This window comes from Microtus pennsylvanicus, chromosome 7 (genome assembly GCF_037038515.1).
Source record: "Microtus pennsylvanicus isolate mMicPen1 chromosome 7, mMicPen1.hap1, whole genome shotgun sequence".
NCBI classification, from domain to species: Eukaryota; Metazoa; Chordata; class Mammalia; order Rodentia; family Cricetidae; genus Microtus; species Microtus pennsylvanicus.
This window is the reverse complement of record NC_134585.1, coordinates 7,864,514-7,889,020: the sequence shown is the minus strand read 5'-3', so window position 1 is coordinate 7,889,020 and position 24,507 is coordinate 7,864,514. Positions and strand designations below refer to the sequence as shown.

At 49.9% G+C, this 24,507-nt stretch overlaps 1 protein-coding gene across 6 annotated transcripts in view; it reads right to left on the bottom strand.

Annotated features, from left to right (window-relative positions):
- Positions 1–9,897: 9,897 nt before the first annotated feature.
- The window catches only part of Pde9a (phosphodiesterase 9A), a 90,011-nt gene continuing 75,401 nt past the window's right edge, over positions 9,898–24,507 (bottom strand). For 3 of the 6 annotated variants that reach the window (XM_075979776.1, XM_075979775.1, XM_075979774.1), the window contains 10 exons: positions 23,851–23,937; positions 22,970–23,074; positions 22,695–22,777; positions 21,306–21,462; positions 18,287–18,400; positions 16,843–16,947; positions 16,055–16,183; positions 15,030–15,125; positions 13,301–13,418; positions 10,132–10,270 (listed from right to left, as the gene is read on the bottom strand). In XM_075979776.1, the coding sequence (XP_075835891.1) occupies positions 13,317–13,418; positions 15,030–15,125; positions 16,055–16,183; positions 16,843–16,947; positions 18,287–18,400; positions 21,306–21,462; positions 22,695–22,777; positions 22,970–23,074; positions 23,851–23,937 (978 nt within the window). In that variant the 3' untranslated portion in view covers positions 10,132–10,270; positions 13,301–13,316. Of the gene's footprint in view, positions 10,515–13,300; positions 13,419–15,029; positions 15,126–16,054; positions 16,184–16,842; positions 16,948–18,286; positions 18,401–21,305; positions 21,463–22,694; positions 22,778–22,969; positions 23,075–23,850; positions 23,938–24,507 lie in introns of all 6 variants that reach the window. The other 3 variants (XM_075979773.1, XM_075979771.1, XM_075979772.1) reach the window with 3 other exon arrangements.

The window sequence follows — 24,507 nt, the reverse complement described above, 5'->3', positions numbered from 1 at the left end:
AGAGGAGAAAGAAGCAGCTTTTGAGCATTTCACTGACGCTCGACCCTAACGAGCTCCTTCTGTGAGCTCATCTCCTGAGGGGTTCTGGCCATCGGCACTAACACATCATTCGATAAGACCCTGGCAGAAAAGAGATGGTACAGAAAACTGAGCCACCCAGGAGGGTTCATGAGTCTAGCTGTGGGGGAGGTTAGAAAACCCTATATTCCAATGCAAAGGGCACAGGCAGCTGCTCTTTGCTTTAGGTCTGAAAGGCCAAAAAGGAACTTACTTAGAGCAGGAGGCTGTGCGGTGACCAGGCTGACCAGTGGAAGCTGTGGTCCTCAGCAAAGGCCACAGCCAAGCAAGGATGCAAGGGACCTACCTCAGTGACTACCAGCCAGCCTGGTCTACATAACACATAGACACCCACCCACCCATGGCACCAAACACTCCCTTTTCCAGGAGCATGAAATATATACGAAGACAGAGTGTGTCGCCATCCATCAAACCAAGCTGAAGGCACTTGAAAAAAGGATCAAAATATTGCCCACGGCATCAGACACACCCTTTTCCAGCACAGAGAAAGGTGTACCAAGAGACTGTGACAATCCATCAAACCAACCTCAATGCCCTTGAAAGTCCAGGCTGAAATGTGACTGTGTGGTTCTTGTCCAGAGTGAAGTCTAACCAAGTATCAATAGTACCAATAACCAGAAGACAACAGGAAACCCTTCAAACAACTGGGGCCAAAGTAACCTAGTTTTAAATGATCCAAGATAAGAAAGAGTCTCAAGGGAAATTTAAAGAGACAGTGAATTGAGGGAAAATGAAAATACAATGTATCAAATTCAGCCCTGGGGCACAGCTAAAGCCTGGCTGGGAAGGAGATTTACAATGCTAATGCTGGAAGGGAGACAGCAGGATCCAGTCTCTAACTAGACTTCAACCTCAATAAAAAGGGCCAAATAAACCCGAGCCACTCAGAAGGAAGAAATATAAAAGGCGAAAGTAAAAACAACGCAGAAAGTCGGTGGGGGGGGAGGGGGAGATTGAGCTGGCTCCTTGAAAGATCAGTAAACTAGATCAGTAAACTAGCAGGAGAGGAGAACCAACTGCTAATAGTGGAAAAGGAAGAGCGAGCATCACCAGACTGGCAGCAAGGGTGTGACCCAGGGACACTGAAAAGCATCCACACACAGAACAGCTTATGTGAGCGGGACCAACTGTTGGAACAGCAGACACATCTACCACAAGATACTCATTTACACAGCTCCATAAACTACGACAAAATGGGACCGATGATTAAAACACACTGTCAACAGAAACACGACTCTTACCTCCTAGGGAAGAGAAGACAGTTTATTCTGGAGCTAAAGGTGAATGGCAGTGGTCCAGGAACACAGACTCAGTTTACCCGAATACTATGCTCTGGCATCATATCAGTTTCATGAAGTTTTTATAACAACGGAACAAAGAAAGCCATAAATCAAGGCACGTTTAGAACACATTAGTGGAATATCAGGTAGGCAGGTGGGTTTCTGGAAAGCAGGGAACCTCTGTCATCGCCTCAGGTGTGTTGGAGGGTGCTCTCAGCCCTTGAGTGGGTGGAAGGTAGGGGTCTGTTTGTATGTCCCAAAGAGATTTACCCAATAGTCACAAGATATTACACCACACAGAGAGGCGGCCAATAAATGGCTATCAAGGGGCTAAGATAACCCAGGATAATTTGGCTCTGGACCTGCAACATTCCAGCTCCCCCCAAATCACAAAGGTTCCAATGACTGAATCAGGCCTGTAGAATCTTTACATGGGTGTGCCTTTTTCTGGGGCCCTCAGTCCACAGTACCCCTCCATGCCCGTATTTGCTCATTCGTCAGTCTTTTTTTTTTAAGATTTATTTATTTATTATGTATACAACATTCTGCACACCAGAGGAGGGCGCCAGATCTCAGTACAGATGGTTGTGAGCCACCATGTGGTTGCCGGGAATTGAACTCAGGACCTCTGGAAGAGCAGCCACTGCTCTTAACCTCTGAGCCATCTCTCCAGCCCCCGGCCATTCTTCAGTCATTGTACTGAAATTTATCCCAGGCATTTAATGAGGAATTGACACCAGTTTGTGCCCCTTCTTGCAGAAAACAAAGGAAGCAGAAGTCCTTCTCAATTACTACAGGAACTAGGAGTACTCTGAGACCAAGTCAGAGAGAGACAATAAAGAGGCAACTATGGATTAACATCACTTATTAACGCCCATGTAGAAATCCATAGCAAAGTTCTAGCAACTTGGGGAGGAAAGGGTTTATTTGGCTTACACTTCCACATCATTGTTCATCGTTTAAGGAAGTCAGGACAGGAACTCAAACTGGGAAGGAACCTGGAGCCAGGAGCTGATGCAGGGGCCATGGAACAGTGCTACTTATAGGCTTATTCTACATGGCTTGGCTCAACTTGCTTTCTTATAGAAGCTGGAAGCACCAGTCCAGGGTTGGCACCACCCACAGTGAGCTGGGCCCTCCCACATCAATCACTAATTTAAAAAATGCTCTACAGGCTTGTCTACTGCCTAGCTCTTATGGAGGCGTTTTCTCGATTGAGGCTCCTCCCCTCTGATGACTCTAGCTTGATCCAATTTGACAAAAAAACTAGCCAGGGCACATCCATACACTGAAAATAAAAACATCTTTTTAAAAGGAGGGTAAAATAGTTAAAAGATTTTTTTTTTTGAAAAAGAAAGTAACATGGGAGGAACTAAGCTACCTAGTTTAAAGAGCTATTGTTTTGCTAGAATAATTAAAGCTGTGTAATGCTGGTAGAAGGGCAGACAGGTCAGCGGAGTAGAGCCAAAAAATCCAGAGACAGGCGCCACGGATATGTTCCACCAGCTTCTGAGAAAGGCATAAAGACAATTCCTGGAGGAAGAGATTGTCTTTTCTTCTCTCTCCCACTCCAGCCAGGGTTTCCCTGTGGAGCCCTGGCTGTCCTAGAGCTCTCTCTGTAGACCACGCTGGCCTCGAACTCTGAGATCTGCCTGAAGACATGCTGGGATTAAAGACGTGTGCCACCACTGGGCTGAAAGATAGCTTTCCAAAGAGCGAGCCGGGGTGACTAGACATGAGACACAAGCGGGACCTCGATGTCTGTGTAGAAGCCGATTCTAAAGGGTCATAGATGAAACTCTGAAAGCGTGAGACTCTTAGGAAAAAGACACAAGAAATTCTCAGCCTTAAGGGATAGGCAGGGAGTGTTTAGACTTGACAAGGAACATAAGCTTGATGAGCGAAATGATGAAATTGGACTTGGTCAAAAAAAATATTTGCTGTTTGAAAAATACCGCTTAGAAAATCAAAAGGCCAGGGCCACTCTATAGGAAGACTGCGACTTGCCCAGCAATGTATGTGATGCCCTGGGTTCGATCCCTGTCCTAGTCAGCTTCCTACCGCTGTGATAAAACTTGTGAAAACACTCACCAACTTCCAGGTCACACTCCATCACTGAGGGAGGACAGGGCAGGAATCTGGAGGCAGGAGCTGAAGGAGAAGCCATGGAGGAACACTGCCTACTGGCTTGTTCCCCATGGCTTGCTCAGCCTGTTTTCTTAAACAACCTAGGCCCACCTTGCCCAGGTGTGGAACTGCCCACGGTGAGTGGGCCCTCGCCCATCAGTCATCAATCAAGAAAATGCCCCGCAGACTTGCCTACAGGTTAATCTAATGAAGGCGGGTTTTTGTTGTTTCTTTTTTGTTTTTCCTCAGTTGAGGGTTCTTCTTCTCAAATGATCCTAGTTGTATTGAATTGACAAACTCCGTTCAGCGCCATCCCCAGCGCCACACAGGGTCACACACTGGATCACACACTTCATTTATTTCGGCCTTGGAAGGCAGCTCCACCCAGCGGAGCACTAGCAGTACTAAGAGCTTTTAAACCTAGCAACAAAGGCAGGAGAGGTGGCTCAGCGGAAAAGCGCTTACCTATTAGAAGCATAAGAGGCCTGAGTTTGATTCCCAGACCACACAGAGGAATTTCCACCTCTCATAGATAAGGATTCAAAGGTTGCCAGGTCCTCCTCAGAGCTCCTTTGACTTGAGCCCCATCTTAGTTAGGGTTTCTATCATTGTGAAGATATCATTACCACAGCAACTCTTATAAAAGAAAGCATTAAACTGGAGTGGGCTTACAGTTCAGAGGTGTGCTCCATTGTCATCATGGTGGGAAGCACGGTGGCATGCAGGCAGACATGGCGCTGGAGAGGGAGCTGAGAGCTCTACCTCCGGATCCACGGACACCAGGACGAGAGACTGAGCCCTTAGGTCTGGCTTGAGCTTCTGAAACTTCAAAGCCCACCCCCGCAGTGACACACTTCCTCCAACAAGGCCACACCCACTCCAACAAGGCCACACCTCCAATAATGCCCCTCCCTGTATGTCTATGGGGGCTATTTTCATTGAGACCTTCACAAGCCCTTATTCCTCCATAGGAACAGCTGGCCTAGAGCTCTCATGGCCTGTGGGGGCTGGAGTGGGAGGGAGGAGGTTGGCAGGAGAATCAAGGTGAGCTAATTCCTCTGGGTTCTGTTTCTTTATTGTTTCACTTTCGAGCATGTTTAGTAATGTAGGTAATAAACCACTTAAAAATGTAATTAAAATATTATTATATCATCCCCCTTCCCTCCTGCCTTTCTACCACCCCACAAATATATGACATCTTCTTTGGTTTTTTTTTTGTTTGTTTTTTTCTTTCGAGACAGGATTTCTCTGTAGTTTTTGGAGCCTGTCCTGGAACTAGTTCTTGTAGACCAGGCTGACCTCGAACTCACAGAGGTTCACTTGCCTCTGCCTCCCGAGTGCTGGGATTAAAGGCATGCGCCACCACCGCCCGGCTGACATCCTCTTTGTTAATCATTATTGTTACATATACATATAAAGAAATAAACTTGTAAATACGAACAGCTGAGCCTGTTTAGTGTTGCCTACATGTATGTTTCTCAGTATTGTCTAAACCAGGGGCTCATCCCTGGGGAAGATTAATTCTTTCTACCCCAGCACTTGTTAATTGCTTGTAGCTCTTCATTTAGGGATGGACCCTGTGAGCTCCCTGCCCCATCCACATTGTGTGATGTCAGTTCCGTGTTAGTTTTTCAGGTCTCGTCTAAGCAGCCATCCTCTGGGTCCTGTTTGTCTGTCTGTCTATCTGTCCCCTTTATCTGCCCTCCTGGAACTTTCCATCTTCCCAACAGTGCCTGTAGCTATCGGGGCACACCCTGTTTGTTCTGCAGACAGCCCACAGTCCCCTCCCTCTTTCTCTGTGGCCTTTTAGCAGTCCTTGACAGTTAGACGTGTTTTTCCTGAGGACAAATGCAGTTGGACAGCATTGACTACTCGCTTCTTATCTGGGAAGATGCTTTTTGCAGATGCAGCCCTGGCATGTGAGGATGCTCAGCCAATGACTTGACATCCTTATAAGCAGAGGGAGGTTTGGACACAGCCACATCCTGAGGGAAGACTTTGTAATGACAGTAGAGATTAATGTGACACTGCCATGTATTGGGGGACCCCACAGACTTTTAGGAGACCCCCTGGAGCTAAAAGATGCTGTAAGGATCCTCTCAATGAAACCTCCTCAGGGAGCAGGCCCTGTAACGGCGGACCCCAGTCCTGAACTGCAGAAGCCTCTGAATAGAGAAAGTTCTTTTCTGCTGACTTGAGACCCCATTGCTGTGGTCATCTGTTCCCACAGTGTAGGACACAAAGAGAAAAGATGAGTGCCCCGCACAGTGTGAGAAGGGTCAAGCCCAGCCCTATCAGGCTCTTTGTAGAGCAGGTGCATCTTAGTCACCCTCTGCCCTGAGGCAGAGTTTGCCCAGCTCACAGGTCTGAGCAGTGCAATGGGAGTCAGAACGGAGCCAAGGATGCTCAGGCCCTGGAAGCCTGCTGGTGCGGACGGTAGTCTGTCTGCAGGCAGTAGCTGGGTGATACACATAATATCCTGCCTGGCTTCTCCTCAGCTGGCACACTCTGCTCAGAACTCTGTCTCCCCTGCAAGCAGCGGCTTCATCAGATGGAGCTGTCTGTCTGTCTGTCTCTAGTGCATCTTTCCTCCTTAGCGCTGCAGGGCTGGACATCCACTGGTGACAGGGGTCCGCGCACACTAACCTGGGGCTGCAGCCAGCTTCATCCACAGGCTAGTGTCAGCCGTCAGCTCCTGCTCAGCACATTCCCCTTCTGCCTGCTCACGGGCACACCTGGCGCATTCCAGATTTTGTTGTTAAATCATTTTAAACACACACAGAGAGAGACCCAAACAGAAAGCCTTGAATGCTCATTACCACAAATCTTCATCAGCTATTGCACAAGGCTTTGCGTTCAGCCTCGCCCTGCTGTTTGCCTCTGCTGCCTCCCCCTCCCCCGCAGAACCCATCCCCTTGTTCCTGAAGAAAGCCCAAACCACCTTTATTTTCACTTTGTTGGCTGCCAGGTCTATAAAATGGCTGAATGCTGGACATCATTCGTCTCTTAGCTTCCCTGTCAGCTGGGAGCAAGGCCGGAGGGCTGATGTGTGCACGCATGCCCATGAGCGTCCGTCCATGTACACCCATGTCTATGTCTGATACCTACCTATAGGAACAGTCTCTTCTGCCCCTCAAGATTTGCACTGGGATTTTTGCTTATTAAGTGATTGTGTGGGTGACCAATCTCATTCATTCATTCATTCAGCTGATGTTTATTGAGCACCTAGAAGTCTTACCCATTAAAATCAGCCCTGAAGTAGTGTTTGTCTGTCTGTCTGTCTGTCTGTCTGTCTGTCTGTCTATGTATCTATCTATGTATCTATCTATGTATCTATCTATGTATCTATCTATGTATCTATCTATGTATCTATCTATCTATGTATCTATCTATCTATCTATCTATCTATCTATCTATCTATCTATCTATCTATCTATCTATCTGAGTTCCAGTTCTAGAATGCAGAGGATGAGGCCTGGGAGAGAGACAGAGAGAGGGAGGAAAGAAGAGATGGAGGCAGAAGCAGCCAGGGGAGCGGGTGTTTGGAGCCATCCAGAAAAGCTTAGATGGAATTGTCATCTGGAGCCTTGAAGGATAAAGCTGAGTCTGGAACTGTGGGAGAGCATTTTCCGGGTGGGGAGGGGGGCTGCAGCTGCAGGGAGTGAGAGGAGCAGAGGTGGGAAGGTGAAGGAAGCAATCCTGCAGCCCTTGGTTAGCACTTGCTGCCCCTACACAACATGTGGACACATGGGGATAGCACACAGCAGACAGGGCTCCTCCCAGCTCCCAGTCAGGAAGCCAGAGATCTGCACGGTCTGGGCCAGCAGGTTCTTTAGGGATAGGACTGTCTCTGTCCTTCCCTGGGGAGAACAATGAGCAGGTCTCTGGGTTCCTTCTGCCAGGGCACCAGCCCATGGCCTCTAAGTGCCGCGTTCAGGGCACCACAGAATCCCAGACCACCGATTATGAAAATATATAATAACCACAGGGTTCAGAGCTCAGAAAATAAAAAGAGCATCTGTGACCGATAAAGATGGTCCCAAGAGGAAAATGAACAAAGACTTGCTTTCACAGAATGGGAAGCTATATGGCCAGTGAGCAAATAAAAAGCTTTCCAGCTAAAAAAATAAAAATTCGAAGAGGCAATGACATCCCCCTCTCTGGGGTGGTGCATGCCTTTAATCCCAGCACTTGAGAGGCAGAAGCCAGCCTGGTCTACAGAGTGAGCTTCAGGGCAGCCAGGGCAACACAGAGAAACACTGTCTCAAAAACAAACAAACAAACAAACAAACAAACAAACAAAACAAAAGAAAAGGCTCTGACCTCATGGGCTAGCCACAAAATGCAATTAAGGGGTAAGGGTCGTTCTCCTTCATAAGGCATGACCAAAGACTGCGGGAAGGGTAGCCAGAGCGCTACACCCAACAAACTGGATGTTAATTTCTCTGAGCGGTGGCGGGCGAGTCAGAGAGCTCCGTTGTTATCTAAGGGCCTGGTGCTGCTGGGAGAGCAGTCAGCACTGTTTATTAGCCGGTGCCTGAGAGGGTGTGTGCTGAGAAGGTAACCGCTCAGACACCGCAGGCAGGTTAGAAATCACTAGAAGCCCCCCCCCGCCCCCCCGTGACCCCAACTAAGTCTCCGGTCTCTGCTCCTCAGGCTAGGCGAGTGGCTCTGAGGTCTCAGGGATCTCCTAAGTCCCAATGTCCCTCCAAGTACAGGTGGTCCTGTGCCCAGGCTGATGCCTGGGTCCACCAGCCTTTTGAATTATCCCCACCACAGCAGAGTCTTGGCCAGTCTACTTCCCAGCTGGCCACTTACTCAGATGTGGGTCCCTTTCCCTACTCCATTCTTTCCCAGCAGCTGACACCAGGGATCACTGATGCTGATCAGAAAAGAGGGCTCAGGAGTCTCCTAGTGCAGGAATCCCAGGGCTCAGAATGCAGGATCCCAGTGGGTTGTAAAGGGGGCGGGGGAGCCCTTGATGTTGAGATGGGAAGGTCAGATGGAAATCATCATTGGAGGGTCTTTTTCCAGCCAGAGTGGCAGGTGACTTGTAGGGTGACAGAGGGCAGAGGCACAACACCAGGGCGCCTCTGAGGTTTGGCTGTATTCTGACAGTAGGTTAAGGTGACAAAACCTGAAAGAGGTATAGAAGTAAACACAGGGCTGAGGGGGTCAAAACGGGACAGAAACAACTGGTGTGGTGGTGAGAGAGGCTGGGGTGAGGGGCTGATGTGGGAGTCCCCTCTGTATGCCGTGAATACCACTGGTTAATAAAGAAACTGTCTTGGGCCTGTGACAGGGTGGAGTAGAGATGGAGGGGAGAACTAAACTGAATGCTGGAAGAAAGGAGGTGGAGTCGGAGAAGCCATGTAGCCCTGCCAGGGACAGACGAGGGAACTTTACTAGGTAAGCCAGGGCCTCGTGGCCATACACAGATTAATGGAGATGGGTTAAATTAAGATGTAAAAGTTAGCCAATAAGAAGCTAGAGCTAATGGGCTAAGCAGTGATTTAATTAATACAGTTTCTATGTTATTGTTTAGGGAGTCTGGGTGGCCGGGAAACGAACAAGTGGCCTCCTACTACAGGGGGCTGTAAATTCAAAGGTCAGCCTGGGCTACATAGAAAGTTTGAGGGGAGGAACACACACACACACACACACACACACACACACACACACACACACAGAGAGAGAGAGAGAGAGAGAGAGAGAGAGAGAGAGAGAGAGAGAGAGAGAGAGAGAGTCACTGCCCCAAATGAATTATTCAAAGATGAGGAGCAATATTCAAGAATTCACACAGAGGAGTTGCTGCTCCCGCGAAAGCTAACCCAGGATGGAATGCAACAGTGGATTACCTCCTCACAGAGTGGTTCTCCAAGGGGTCCTCTGTCCCTCCAGGGGAGCAGCCCCAGGGAGATGGTCAGCAGCATCTCTGTGTTTCTTGTAAATTGAGAATCTTGGAGGCCAGCCTGGTCTTCAGAGCAAGTTCCATGACAGCCAGGACTATACAAAAGGAAACCCTGTCTCAGAAAACCAAATCAAACCAAAAAAGAATTAAAACACTGCTAGTAAATCGAGAATTCAGAGTCTAGGTGCACAAGAGGGTACACAGGGTGGTGTGGGGCCGTTGCCATGACACCTGGGATATACACATTGCCTGTCCTCCAAAATGAAGGACACAGAGTTCCTTAAACACACTGATGATTTGAATGGAAAATTCCAGTTCCCTGTCCCAGTAGTCAGGAGGGCATCTGCCTCCCACATCACCACTTTTGCCTGGTCCCCCAGCCTGCCTCACTCACCAGCTCTGTACACATCACTGATGACTTCCCTCTGCCACGCGCATGTCCCCAGGTGTTTCCCCACCCCGCTCTGTTCATAAACACAGGACACACGCACGCCCCTGCACTCGGGCACCATTCTCATGTTTAATGTGGAATTTACATGGACCCTTGGGTCACATTACTGCTCAACCATTTGAAGATACATCCCAGGAAAAACCAGAGTCCTTGGAAGCCCGAGTGCAAAACCCAAAGAAAAAGTACAGACCCATTTCTGTATAAGAATATATTATTTAAAAGACAGTTTAAAAATAAAAATTCTGTACAGCATCATGAATTCCTTTTTTTATATCAGTGAACAAAACGGTTCTTAGAAAACATGGTCTGTCGCAGGTCATCCGGGGTCGCCTGGGTGTGACCGTCCTTGCGTGGAGGATCCTGTGAGGTTCCCCATCCCTGTCCACTCAGAGGCCATGGTTCGGTTGCTTTAACTAGTCCAGTCTGCTGGAAAAAGAGGAAGATGGCATGTTGTCTCTGTGGGCACTGGAGATGGCACAGTCAGATCCCAGTGGGAAGTTGAGATGGTAACAGGATGCATGGGACCAGAAAGCAGAAAGACCTGGGCTGGGGAGTGGTGGAGCCAGCACTGCTCTCGCAGAGGATCCAAGTTCGAATCCCAGGATCCACAACCGCCTGTAACTCCAGCTCCAGTGTATCCAGCGCCCTCTTCTGTTCTCTACGGCACCTGCACTCAAGTGCACATACCCACATATATGTATATACCCACACATATATAGATAATTAAAAATTTAAAGCAAAACTTCTTATGTTAAAGCAGAAGTAGGGCTGGAGAGGTAATTCAGTGATTAAGAGCACCGGCTGCTCTTCTGGAAGACCCAGGTTCAATTTCCAGTATCTACATGGTGGTTCATAGATGTTTATAACTCTAGTTCCAAGTGATCCAATGTCCTTTTCTGGCCGCCACAGGCACCAGATATGCCAGTGTTGCATAGACATACAAGTAGGTAAACACACACACACACACTCACATACACAGTCTCACACACTCACAGTCACACACACTTACACAGTCACACACTCTCACAGTCACACACACTCACACAGTCACACACACTCACACAGTCACACACACTCACAGTCACACATACTCACAGTCACACACACTCACACAGTCACACACACACAGTCACACACACTCACACAGTCACACACACACAGTCACACACACTCACAGTCACACACACTCACAGTCACACACACTCACACACACTCACACTCACACACACTCACACACTCTCACAGTCATACACACATACACTCTCACACACTCACAAAGTCACACACTCACAAAGTCACACACACACACACAGTCAAAGGCAGTACAAACTGGGGAATGAAAGGGACCAAGCCTGATAGGACAAGTGGATGCGGGGAAGGGCAGGAATGGATGAGAAGGGATAATAACGGATATGCGTGAAGACACCAGGATGAAAATCATTACTTTGTATACTAATATGAAAATTTAATAAATATAAAAGAATGAGGCTGGGTTGGTGGTGGTGCATGCCTTTAATCCCAGCACTCGGGAGACAGAGACAGGCGGATCTCTGTGAGTTCAAGGCCAACCTGGTCTACAAGAGCTAGTTCCAGGACAGGCTCCAAAGCTACAGAAAAACCCTGTCTTGAAAAACAAAAAACAATAAATAAATAAATAAATAAATAACAGAATGAGGTTGGGGCTGTAGAGAGGGCTCACTGCTGCTCTTAGCAACACTGGCTGCTCTTACAGAGGACACGAGTTCGCTCTCGGGTACCCACATAGAGGCTCACAACCATCTGAAACTCCAGTTCCAGAGCATCTGACATCCTCTTCTGGCTTCCATGGAATCCAGCACACATGTGATCCACATACTCATGCAGGAAAACACACATGCACACAAATAAAATAAATCAGAGAGGGAGAGAATGAGGTTGTCAGCCACACAACACATGTAGTCCAAATTAGACAATGTCAATGCCATTTTCTTCTCAAGAATATGACCTGGCTTCAAGGTTCACTGGATGCCTCCGTATGGAACAGCAGTTCACACAACTGCTTAGATCCCAGCAATGACACTGTGGCCTTGGGCTTACAAACGAGAGGCCTGGGGTTCACAAACGAGAGGCTGGTGTTCACAGAGGTGGAGACACAAAGGTTTCACTGAAGGCAGGCCTTGGGCGGGCGTCTTTTGTTTCCCTTCAAACTCAGCTTCTCCAGCTCTGTGCATAAACCCTCAGCTCACGTGACAGCCACTCGACAGCCACGTGCTTAGCGGTTAGCCTGCACCCAAGCCTGTGCTGTAGCCTGCACTGGCTGAGTGGCTGTGCCCCGCAAAGGGCTGTGTCAGCGGGCGTCAGAGGACATGCTTGTAGTGATGGTCGGGGGTAGGGTAGGGGCAAACGCTTTCTAAAAGCTCCTAGCACTCCAGATGCACTTCACAGAATATCTCATTTCATGAGTGGCGCACATTCTAATAATTAATCCTTTCTATAACCCAAGTGTGAACCTTTCCAAATCAGAGCCCAGATTCTAATTAGGATATGCAGGATTAAGCTGCGCGTATTGGAAAGCCGTGGTTTGATGCTGCCTTCTGTAAGTGTAACAGGCAAATGAGGGCTTGTAAGCGTCTGGGTGTTCTCGCGCTGAGGTGCAATCCCCACTGTGAGGGGAAAGGTGAAAACACCTGACTGTGCTGTTCGGGGGAGGCTGTGGGAGGCAATCAGACAAAGGCATCAGGGTGGCTATCCCGTGACTGAGTTTCTGGTGCTTTATGAGAAGATGGCGGGAGAGCAAACACATACACACACAAACATTCTCTCTCTCTCTCTCTCTCTCTCTCTCTCTCTCTCTCTCTCTCTCTCTCACACACACACACACACACACACACTCTCTCTCTCTCTCTCTCTCTCTTTTTCTTTTTTCTTTTTTTGGTTTTTCGAGACAAGGTTTCTCTATGGTTTTGGAGCCTGTCCTGGAACTAGCTCTTGTAGACCAGGCTGGTCTCGAACTCACAGAGATCCGCCTGCCTCTGCCTCCCGAGTGCTGGGATTAAAGGCGTGCGCCACCACCGCCCGGCTCTCTCTCTCTTTTTCTTTCTCTCTCACACACACTCTCTCTCACACACACACTCTTTCTCTTTTTCTTTCTCTCACACACACTCTCACACACACACACACTCTCTCTCTCACACACACATTCTCTCTCTCACACACACACACACACACTCTCACTCTCACACACACACACACACTCTCTCACACACACACTCACACACACACACACACTCTCTCTCACACACACATTCTCTCTCTCTCTCTCTCTCTCTCTCACACACACACACACACTCTCTCTCTCTCTCTCTCTCTCTCTCTCTCTCTCTCTCTCTCTCTCTCTCTCACACACACACACACACACACTCACTTGCACTCTGCCCTTCCCCATGTATAGCACTTCAGAGCCCACCCACTTACCCTACACATTGAGCCATCAGTTTGGAGGAGAATGTCCTTCACTGTTTTTCTTATCTTTGTTCTTCTCTGTGGCGTTTTCCGTGCCCCCAGTTGTCAAGTTGTCTGTCTTCTTCTGTAACTAAGGAAGCAAGGGCCAGAGTCAGACCTGGAGGCAGAGGGCCAGTGCATGCAGCCTCTCGTCTCAGGAGGTGTCTGCTGCCGGAAGACACTCAGATGCCTGCCCACACATACGTAAGATTTCCAGATTTTCCAGAGACAGCCTGGGTGCTTGTGACCTGTTCACAACCCATGAAAGCATCCTGGCCAGGAATGGCCCAAGCCGGCCACAGCTCACAGCCGAGGGGGCCGGGCTCCTGTTTCAGGCTCAGCGCGGTCACTTCTTTCTCATGCCTTCTCCAGGGCCAGGATGGCATCTTGGAGATGCCTGGCATTCCCATTAGGCAGTGAAACATAGAATTCCAGACTCAGGTTCCAAGAGCATTGGCTGATGCGATGGCCATGGTGGTAGAGGTCCCTGCAGCCTTCTAAGGAGAGTCTGGATGGGGAACAACCTTTGGTGTGTACAGTTTTCCTCTTAGCCTTTTGGATTTACAGAGCAGGTATCTTGTGACTTCCTGGCAAGGGGGTCAGGACTGCTGGTCTTTGCTTTTATTTTTTTTTTTTAAATATTTATTTATTTATTATGTATACAATATTCTGTCTGTGTGTATGTCTGCAGGCCAGAAGAGGGCACCAGACCTCTTTACAGATGGTTGTGAGCCACCATGTGGTTGCCGGGAATTGAACTCAGGACCTTTGGAAGAGCAGGCAATGCTCTTAACCACTGAGCCATCTCTCCAGCCCTGGTCTTTGCTTTTAGTCAACCTAGATGTTTTCACCGTGTGTCTGTGACATGACCGGCACTGGGGGGTATGCATGGCAGATGTGACCAATACCAGACCACACCTGGGCATAAAGGCAGAAAAGATGGATACAGAGCCCTCTGTTTACTGGGGAGCTTGGATGGATGGGTACAGAGTAGGAAATGAGGGCCCGAGGGGCATCGGAGGTTGGGTGGTGAGGGCACAGTGGCCAAGGAGAGGTCTGGAGGGTATACGGAGTGACGAAACTTCTTTTGGGTACATGAATGTCTTGGTAGGAGCAGGGGGTGCTGTGGGCAGAGAAAGACTGTACCCAGCAGCCACATCAGGCAGGCGATAAGGATTGAGTCCCTAATACCAGCATCTCTGGAAAAAGAGAGGTTCATACAGGGGCTCCAACAAAGCTGAACTGCCCATGGGGATCCGTGTCAAGACTGTCGAGGCTCCTACCCTCTCCTAAGAACCAGCATCCCCAGCGCCCTAAAACCTCTCCACCTCCTGGACCACAAGAGTAGACAAGTTGCCCTGTGTGCTCTGTGTCCCAAAGCAGGGACTTGGGTCTTTGCTTTGGTCTCATGTCTTTTTCAGTGCAGCCCTCACTGAACAGGCACCCAGGCCTGGAGGAGCACAGGGGCCAGGGAGGTGCTCAGACACACAGCAGAGGTGGTGATGCACGGTACATCTCCAGACTCACACAGCTGCATGCTGGTTCTCATCAGCCCACCACAGTCCCTGGGAAGAGACTCTGCTGCCCAGAGCGCAGCATCTGGACCCCTCGTCTCATTGAGCTTGGCTCTTGTGCCTGCCCTTTGTCCTGCCTGGCCGCCAGTCTCTGACTCGCCTGCCTGTGTCCTCTGTGCTGCCTTTACCTCCTTCATGGCGTCATCCAGCTGCTTCAGCTCCTCATAGTGTTCGCGAGACTCCCAGAGTGGCCGTAGCATGGTCTCCTCGACAATGGGGAAGAGCTGGGGAGCAGAGAGTCCGGGGTCAGTCCACCATTATTAGATGGCAGAGAACACTGGAGGAGAACTGTCAGGCCCTTGGGGTACCTGTGAGTCCCAGGGATCTCACTTCCCAGTGGCCTCAAATCAAGGCTTTCAGAGAAACCCAAGGTAATGGAGTGTAAATCTCCTGGCCAGTTTCAAGTCCTGGAGACCTGGCGCAGCCCCACCCATCCCCCATTTCTGTCTCTGGCACAGATTTCCACTCTTGTCACTCCTCAGAGGACCCCAGAAAGCCTACTAACTTCTCCTGTCCCCATCCTTCCAGTATGACAAGGGTAGGGATGGCTTCAGAGGGTCTTAGGCAGGGGACAGATCTGACGAAATCCCGGTGGTGGTCACAGAATGAAAAGGATATGGGTGGCTCTGAGTTACCCGGAGAACGATGGGAAGGAGGTGGGGTGGAGCAAATGGGTTGGCTAGAGAGGAGTGTGTGTTTGGGACTCAGGGCTGGAAGTGGTGGCCTTAGGCAGCGCTGGGGTGTGGGAGGTGGAGGAACAGAGTTGGAAGAAGACTAGGACTTGGTTGTGAGGGTTCCCTCGCCCAAGGGCGCCAATTCCAGGTGCTCCTTTAAGGAGAAGCCTGGAAGGACAGGAAAGCCAATAGCTGGTACAGCTGGCTGGGTCTTAAGGCTGGCAGAGACAGGCAGGGACAGAGTGGGCACAGAGGGCCTGGCAGTCACACATGGAGCTCTTTGAAGAGCACCAGAGGGGGTGGCACTGGACACAGCAGAAGGAATGGCTGCTAGGCAACCATCACCATGACAGCAGATGAAGCTGTAGAGGGTTTATGTGTATGCACATGTATATACAATGCATATCCCCCAAATGTGCATGCATGCATGAGTGCACATGCGTGCTCACTGCTGCTGTACCAATAGCACAATCTCTCACCTTGGTCACTGATTCAAACATTGGGATCAGGACAAACTTGATGAACCCAATTTGGGCTGTTGCTTTGGTCACTTTGTCCCTGTCCATGAATGGGGCCACAGGAAGGCCTTCTGACTTCTCACGGTCACTCTGCAGGGAACACAGGGACAATGGCATTAAAGGCACAAAGGCCTGTGGACTCGGGTACACAGAGCAGCCCTGTTCTTAGAGGAAGGACAGGACATGCTGCCCAGCCGGGCTCCTCATGGCCACACAGAAAGGCAGTACAATGGCGAGGACACAGAGGGCCTGCGATGATTGGCTACACACGAGCCAAGGCGAGGTGATCATGCTGGCGTCATAGGGACCAAGTCTAGAGACAGGCTGAGTGTCTCAAGGCGTGACAGGGCAGTTTACAAGGCTCAACTTGACAGCTACTGTCTACATTATTTTATGCCTGTGTTTCCCGGTAGCTATCCTGTGAACCATCTTGCTTGCCCTTGCCCCTCCACAGGGCTCCCCTCCCCTTCTTGACCCATGGCCACTTTTCTTGAGTCTACCTCTAACAGTGGCTCTGTGAGTGGCAATGGGTGGCAGTCTCACCACACTGTTTGTCCCCACTGGTGGTCATTGTCTCACATCTATAACACAGCCTATGTCGTTTCTGCTGTATGTTTACACAGACAGTATTGTGGAGGCTGCTGGGGTGTGGATGGATATGTCAATCACCCTAGTCTGCTCTTTCCAATGCAGCCCCGCTCACGGAGCTGGAAGGAGTGCTCACGATTTGATGGCTCGGTGTCTCTTACCTGCATGAAGTATTCTTCCAGTAAACAATCTACCCATGGCTCGGCCACCTCCATGGGACGGACTTCGTTGGAGATATCGCAGCATTTTATGAGAATCATCTTCAGCTGAAAGAGACGCGACATTGAGGGCCACGGTAGACACAGCACCACCACTACTGCTGTGGGCTGACTGGATTCACCGTCACAGGTGGAGAAACAGGGTGGGACGGGGGTGGGGAGGGATGCTGGCCCTGGAAGGGTACCTGCTGCACTCTGCACTGGGATCCTGGTAGTCTGGATTTTTCAGCTTCCCTGAGGAAGGATGGGGACCCATCATACCCACAGAGCATCCGACACTCAAGCTTTTAGGATGTAAACTGCCAGGTTAAAAACCGAGTGGGCACTTAGGCTCTTCCATGCTGAAACCGGCTCACTCTGCAGCTCAGGCTGGCCTTGAACTCCTGTTCTTCCTGCCTCCCAGCTGCTAGGACTACAGATGCCACCATGCCTGGTTCTCAAAACAAAGTCATGGCAAGGCCAAGACAAGAAGATGCAAATTCAAGGACTGCCTAGGCTACACTGAGTGCATGGCCCTGCTGGACAACGTAATGAGACTCTTGTCTCCAACTGCCAAGAAAAATCAAGGCTGGGGACGTGGCTGAGGGGTCTACGGTATTTGCCTATTATATATGAAGTCCATTGCCTTGATAAGTAAAAAAACTGTGACTGTGTGAAATATAAGAAAAATATATAGAGCCAGGCGGTGGTGGTGCACGCCTTTAATCCCAGCACTCGGGAGGCAGAGGCAGGTGGATCTCCTTGAGTTCGAGGACAGCTTGGTCTACAAGAGCTAGTTCCAGGATAGGCACCAAAGCTACAAAGAGAAACCCTGTCTCGAAAATAAAAGAGAGAGAGAGAGAGAGAGAGAGAGAGAGAGAGAGAGAGAGAGAGAGAGAGGCTACAGTGCTTGTCGCCAAAGTGAAGCACAGAGCAATTAACTTAATCTCTGAATGCTGGGATGCTAATTGTTAATTATTTTGTTAATGCATTTTGCTCATTTTGAGGTTAATTTAATTTTGAGATAGGGTCTTACACTATAGCACAGGCTAGCTCAGAATCCAGTATAGGTAGCCCTGGTGGGTCTGAAGTGGCTGCAATCCTCCTGCCTCAGCCTCCCCAGTATTGTGAGTACAGGGATGAACCAGCATGCTGGGTTTGCATTTTGATTTTTAGAAGGGACAGACACCACGTACACTTAGGCTACCTCCTCACCTTAAGGGAGGGGGTTGTCCCTGACCCATGGAGTACTCTTCAGGGCAGCCTTGTCTACTGCTGGCCCAGGAGGAGCTGGGATACTGAAATTCAATCACTCCAGCACTCCATGGCCAGGGGAGATACCTAGGTTCCTGGTTTTCCCAACTGAGCTATGGCTCAGCTTTCCAAAGACACAAGAGACACAACCTACCAGCGTCAGGTGTTCCTCATTGCTGTAGTCAAAATTCTCCATTTTTTCTTTGAAAGAATCCATAATTTCAGCGTGCCTTGCCATGTCGGTGGCCAAGATCAATGTGATCATGCCCTGGATGGCAAGAGGACACGGTGTCACCACATGCCAGGACCTCAGTGAGTGCTCCTCACGCTGTGCTCTGAGCTCCTGTGTGACCATCGCCCACATGCATGCTCTGTCTGTCCCTGGGCCATGTCCACAGGCTACAGATCACAGCCTGACAGGGTAACAGATGGGTCGTCACGCTGACTTGTAAAACCAAGCAGATTTTAAGTCTCCTAGCCTTAGTCACCTAGGTCTGTATTAGCCTTTCTCAGAGCTTGCTAGCGAATATCAGCAGCAGATCCCAAGACAATTTTCCCGTTGTCTCATCTATATGTGACTGCATATAGATTATCTAAGTCAGAACATACTTGGTAACATCCCCACTATCTACTTCATAAGTGAGGATCCAAAGGCTTTAAACTCTAGCTGTGCTATGATTTGAACATGGTTGATGCCCTCCTAAACACAGGTTGAAATCTGGTCCCTAGACTGACTGTGGTAAGAAGTGTATCCTTAAGAAGTGTTTGGGTTCCATCCTCGTGAAGAATTTCATATTCTCCCCCAACTCATCCAGCACTGGGTTAAATCCACAGGGAGTGAATTCTCGTTCTTGCTCCTTAACCTTCTGCCCACATCCCTCACCAGAAGCAGAGCAGATGTGGATGCCAAACTCTTAGACTTCTCAGACTCAAGAACTATGAGTGATCATGAACCTCTTCCCTTTAAAACTACCCAGCCTGTGGTATTTTATTATAGCGGCTGAAACTAGACTGAGGCAGTTAACTAAATACTGGTTTAGGAAAACCAGTTTTAGTAGCATAAAAACCATAGCATCCAAAACTATATTCCATATAACCCACTCTTTCATTTCTCCTTCTGTCCATCTAGCTTTCCATGCATCTACAGTATTCTATTTGTCTATATGTCCACCCATCCTTCCATTCATCATCCACTCACCACCCACCCACCTACCCACCCTTCCTTCCTTCGATCCCTCATCCAACCATCTGCTACCCACCCTCTCACCCATCCTTCTTTCCATCCCTCATCCTTCCATCCCTCATCCAATCATCTGCCACCCACTCCCTGACTCATCCATCTGCAAGCCTATCTATCCATCCATCTATCCATCCATCCATCCATCCATCCATCCATCCATCCATCCATCCATCCATCTTTTCATTCACCCACCCATTCACCTACCTACCCAGCCATCCATTATCCACCCACCTATCCCTCCATCCCATAAAACATTTACATAACATCTCTGCACCAGGTGTAGAGTATCACTTTTCCAAGAAAATAAGACCCCCAGCCTCAAAGGCCAATATAAAGCAAGCAGTCAATATGAAGAATCTTGTGTGTGTGTGTGTGTGGGGGTCTCAAATGTATATTTCTTGTGCGTGGGGGAAGGGGACACATCATCTTGCACTTTGAATTATGAACTTTTTCCTGTAAAGACTGCTATTAACAGAACATTCAGTTATCCCTCAAGATCTTCAGTGACAAACTGTTTTGTATGTGTGGGTGTCGGTGCACGCACACGTGCAGGCAGGGGGACAACCTTGGTTGTTGGTCCTTGCTTTCCACCCTGTTTGAGGCAGGGTCCCCTGGTGTTCACTGGAGTGGACGCCAGGCCAGCTGGCCTGTGAGCATCAGCTAATTCTGCCTCCGTCTCTCCCTTTCCCATAGGCGTGCACTACAGTTATAGACAGATGTGGGTTCTGAGCTCAGGTTGTCTGGTTTATGTGGCAAGCGCTTTACCTACTGAGCCATCTCCTTATTACTTATAAAATATTTCAAAAATTTGAAGAAATGATTTTTTTGTTTCCAGAAGAACTCTTATTTTAGAACTCTTAAACTTCTGGAATAGGACAATCCCTTGTTATCCCCAGGGTGGCCAGCAGGAAGAAAATCCTGTTTGCACAGATTTATTGTTTACTTATCCAATTAGATGACTCTTGTTTCTCTTGGGGGTACCGCTTGCTGGAGAAACTCACACACTAAGGGATGCTCCATCAGGCTCACTGGGTGGCACTGGCCTGTGTGCCCACCTCCCTTCTTAGCATGCCCTTTACCCACTGTAGAAAAGGGTTTGTCCTAACAGTCTATGGAACGCACGTAGAGGGTGGGGCTGCGAACATGAAAGAGAGAGCAGAAGCCTGCAGACGGAAGAGAGGGCTGTACCACGAATCAGCGATTCAGTATTGACTGTTGTCAAGCACTCCAGTTAGCGTCGAACTTCTCAGAGAGCAGGCGAGGAAATAATGGTTTTTGGGGTGGCTGCTCTTTGAAAAAGCCAAGCTTCCAAGTTCTCCAGGAAGGAGGCAGATGAACCCCGCTCCATGTATAGATTTAGCCATGTGGGGAAGGAGGCAGATGAACCCTGCTCCATGTATAAATTTAGCTATGTGGGGAAGGAGGCCAGCCGAGAGTCAAAGGGGACCATCCCCAGGGATGGCAACACATGACCCTCAGAGACCCTGGGGAGTCTCCTGATGGGTATAGTATGGGTGGCCTCGCTGAGCGCTGCTTTGGGGATATATAGCCCCTTATAGTTTTGGGGTCTAGAAGGCCAAAATGAAGATACCAGCATGTTCTTGTTCCTCCCAAGGCTTGAGAGAAGGCTCTTTCCTGCTCCTTAGAGGTTCTGGTTGCCCAGGAGTCCCTTGGCTTTGTCTATACCAGTATCTGCCTCTATGGTCCCATGCATGGTCTTTTACTGGGCCTTTAGGGTTATATTAATGACAACGAAATGCAGGTGACACCAGGTGTAGATGGCAAAGGCCCATCTCCTTGGAGACCACTTTGGGCCCTGGAGGAAGCAGGTGAGGTGAGCTGGTTTCAGGCTCCCTGATGGGTACTGCTGTAACGATGAGCCTCTGAGGAGCAGGGCTCTGCTATGACCCCACAAAGTCCTGGCCGCACACACCTGCCTGATCTGCCTGAAGCCCTCAGGTGGCACACTGGAGAAGATGTTGCACTCGGGCCTCGCCAGGATCTGGAAGGCAATGGCGCAGTGGTGGTTCTCCAGAGGTGAGATGTCGTTGTAGCGCACAGCCAGCTCCGTGCGGGCGTTGATCTGGTATCTAGGATGTGTGGAGAGAGCAGGAGGCTAAGGCACCCTGCCACTGGCATCTGTATGCCAGCGTGTGCATGGTTCCTGCAGAAGCTGGAGGTGCCTAAGGGCGAGTGACTAGACGCCTGCTCCCACCAGAAACTTGCTTCGCTGAACCCCTGGCTCTCCTGTAACTGGATATCCCATGCCTTGAAGTCCAACCCGTGATCTCAGCTCTCTCCCTGCGGTGATGCCTTGAAGACATCAAGGTTCTAAAAACTCAGATTTTCGGTATATGCAAAGACAGGATTTCGGGAAAGAGGAAACAGGTTTGTTCTCTTACCCTACCCTATACGTAATTAAGTATGTATGTTTAAACGTATGTATGTATGTACATATGTATGTACATGCATATATAACAAGATCTCATTCTGCAGCCCAGGTGGCCTGGAAAGTGGGATCTTTTTGCCTCACTCAGCATCCAAGAGCTGGGCTTACAGGAAAAGCCCCACTGTGCCATTCTAAGGGTTGGTTAATGCTAAAATGTTGTTGGCAACCTGATGTTGGCAGCTGTGGTGACCAATAAATGTGCAGAAAGGTAACAGAGGACTTGCTGGGACCGCCTCTGAGGAGTCCTCATGGCCACACCTGGCATTGACTCTGTCTCTGAGGCGTACACATGGCTAGACCTGGGACCCACTCTGCCCTGACAAATCGTGGCCCCAGGGACATCTGATGTCACACGCAGCCACGAAGGTGCATCAGAGAAAAACCTATGTGTCACTGAATTCAGGCCCCCACTATGAGGGAGGACTCTGTCGGTTCCGTGGGGTGGCATTCTACTCTACTGGAGACAGGAGGTTCTTGGGCCCATCTTCTTGGTCCCGTTACCTGCCTTTCCTAGCCCTGCTTTCACCCACTCTAGCCCTGCTCCTCTGCATGTGCCTTTGGAAGCATCCTGGAAGACAGTGGTGTCGTTAAGTCCCACTGTCTCCCACGGGGGAGGGGGCAGGCTGCCATGCACCTTCAGAGCCTGGGACTGATAAAAAGGGACTGTGGCTACCTGTGTGGGTTGGTAGCCTTGGAGGTACCCTCCTGGGGGAGACCCAGGGCCCTGGACAGAGTCCAAAGCTGGGAACTACATCCTACAGGGCTAGGGGTCTAAGTTAGCAGCTCCGTCTGAGAGCTGCTGGGTAAGCTGAGTTTCCCCTGAGAGAAGGGGCACTTTCTAAAGCAGAAAGGAGAAAGAAACCCCAAACGTACGTGTTGTTGTACCCTGGGTGGTCCAGATCATGGCAGATGGCTGCGGTCATCAGGACCAAGATGTCCATCTGGGAAAACTTCTCCTGGATTAGGAGAGAGTCAGGCGTCTGTCCTCCTCATGGGAGGGCAGGAGGGGTGGGGGACAGACTGGGCTGCAGTGACAGGGGCTGAGGACACAGTCCCTGCAGAGGTCACACGCCCCCTGGGCTGGGGGCAGGGAGGGCCCAGGTACTTGGCAGGGTGAGGGATGGAGGGTGGGGGCTGGCAGGACCCACCTGGAGGCCACAGAGCCAGACCATGCTGTACATCATCTGCGTCACACAGAAGCAGTGCCGGAAGTTGTGGAAGGGGTTGTTCCTGTAGTTGTCGTGCACGCAGAGCTGTGGGGAGGGAAGGGTCAGCTCACCATCCCTGCTCCCGTGAGGCTCCCAGGCATCGGGTGTCCCCAAGTTCGCCATCACAGGACAGTGCAGCCCAGGAGCCCTGCAATGTCCCACCCTGCTACAACCTGGGGGCAGGGAGGAAAGTATCCCCCGGTGTCTGCTGAGCCACACTGGGATGGAAAGCTGGGAGTGGGGCAGGGACATTTCAGGAGGGACTCTAGGTTCCCAGGCCTATTGGACAATTAGCAGACTTTTAGTTCTGGATTCATGACATTTTATCCCTTAGTAAAAGATCTGCTACGAAGCACCCATGCCTACCTCCATATACATATAGCCACCCACACCATGCCCAAGACAGATACATACACTCTCACAAACACACATCCACACTGCCAGGGACATACACTCCCTATCACACACATTCTCACATGCACACTCCCAGACACACACGCGTACACACGCACATTTATATACTCATAGACATAACTCCACGCACGACTCATATAACCTCCTTATCCACACACCCCCAGACACACATGACACCCCCAACTCCACACACCTCTGCTTTAGTGGGCTGCCTTGTGGGTTTCTTCTTGATTGTCATACTGTTTCCTTACTCCTCTGAGGGCATGGGAGGGGGACAAATGACCTAACAGAGCTTCCCTGGCCCAGATGCCCACTCTGCAGAAGCCCACTGCCACCAGGAAAGGCAGAGTAGACCATTCCGGTGTGGCAGGGGAAGTGACAGGTCCGAGTGTGGGTTCATCACTTACCAGCCATCTGCGGAGTGTGATGGGGTTGATGTTGAAGTCCCTGACCAGGCCGAGGTCATGGTACATATGCTCTAAGCAGCTCAGCATCTGTGGGAACAGGGCCAGGGGTGAGAGGTCAGGGGTCAGGGGTCAGGGGGAGCAGGCAGGCCAGCTGACCTTCTTTCCCATGCACTGTCCTGAACAGTGCCCATGGGGACGACGGAGAAGAGTGGGACAGGCCAATTGTAGGATCACCCAGACAGGTGGTGACAGCCTGCAGGCCTCCTGGGAGTGAAGTGACAAGGTGTGTTCCAGTCACTATAGCAACCTTGTGTAGGAAGACACAGCTGCAAAGGGTGACACCAAAATGATCACAACCCGAGTCGAGGGTTAAGGGCTGCGAGGAAGCTCAGCCACCGTACACGTGGGAAAGGGTGTCACTGAGGGCCACCGCTTCCTCGCTCAAGGCTTTGAGGAGCTGGAGTCCGCTCCTCTTGCTGGGACTAGAGATGCTTTCTACTGCCTTGATCTGGAGGGCGGATCTCTTGTCCAGACAAATGTTATTTCTGGAAATTCTGTCATCTGTGGATACTTGGTATAGGGTGAGACAGACATGGTGTTGAATTCTGCTGTCTTTTTTCAGGTCTCTGAAAGTATCTGCCAGAGTTTTGACACTAA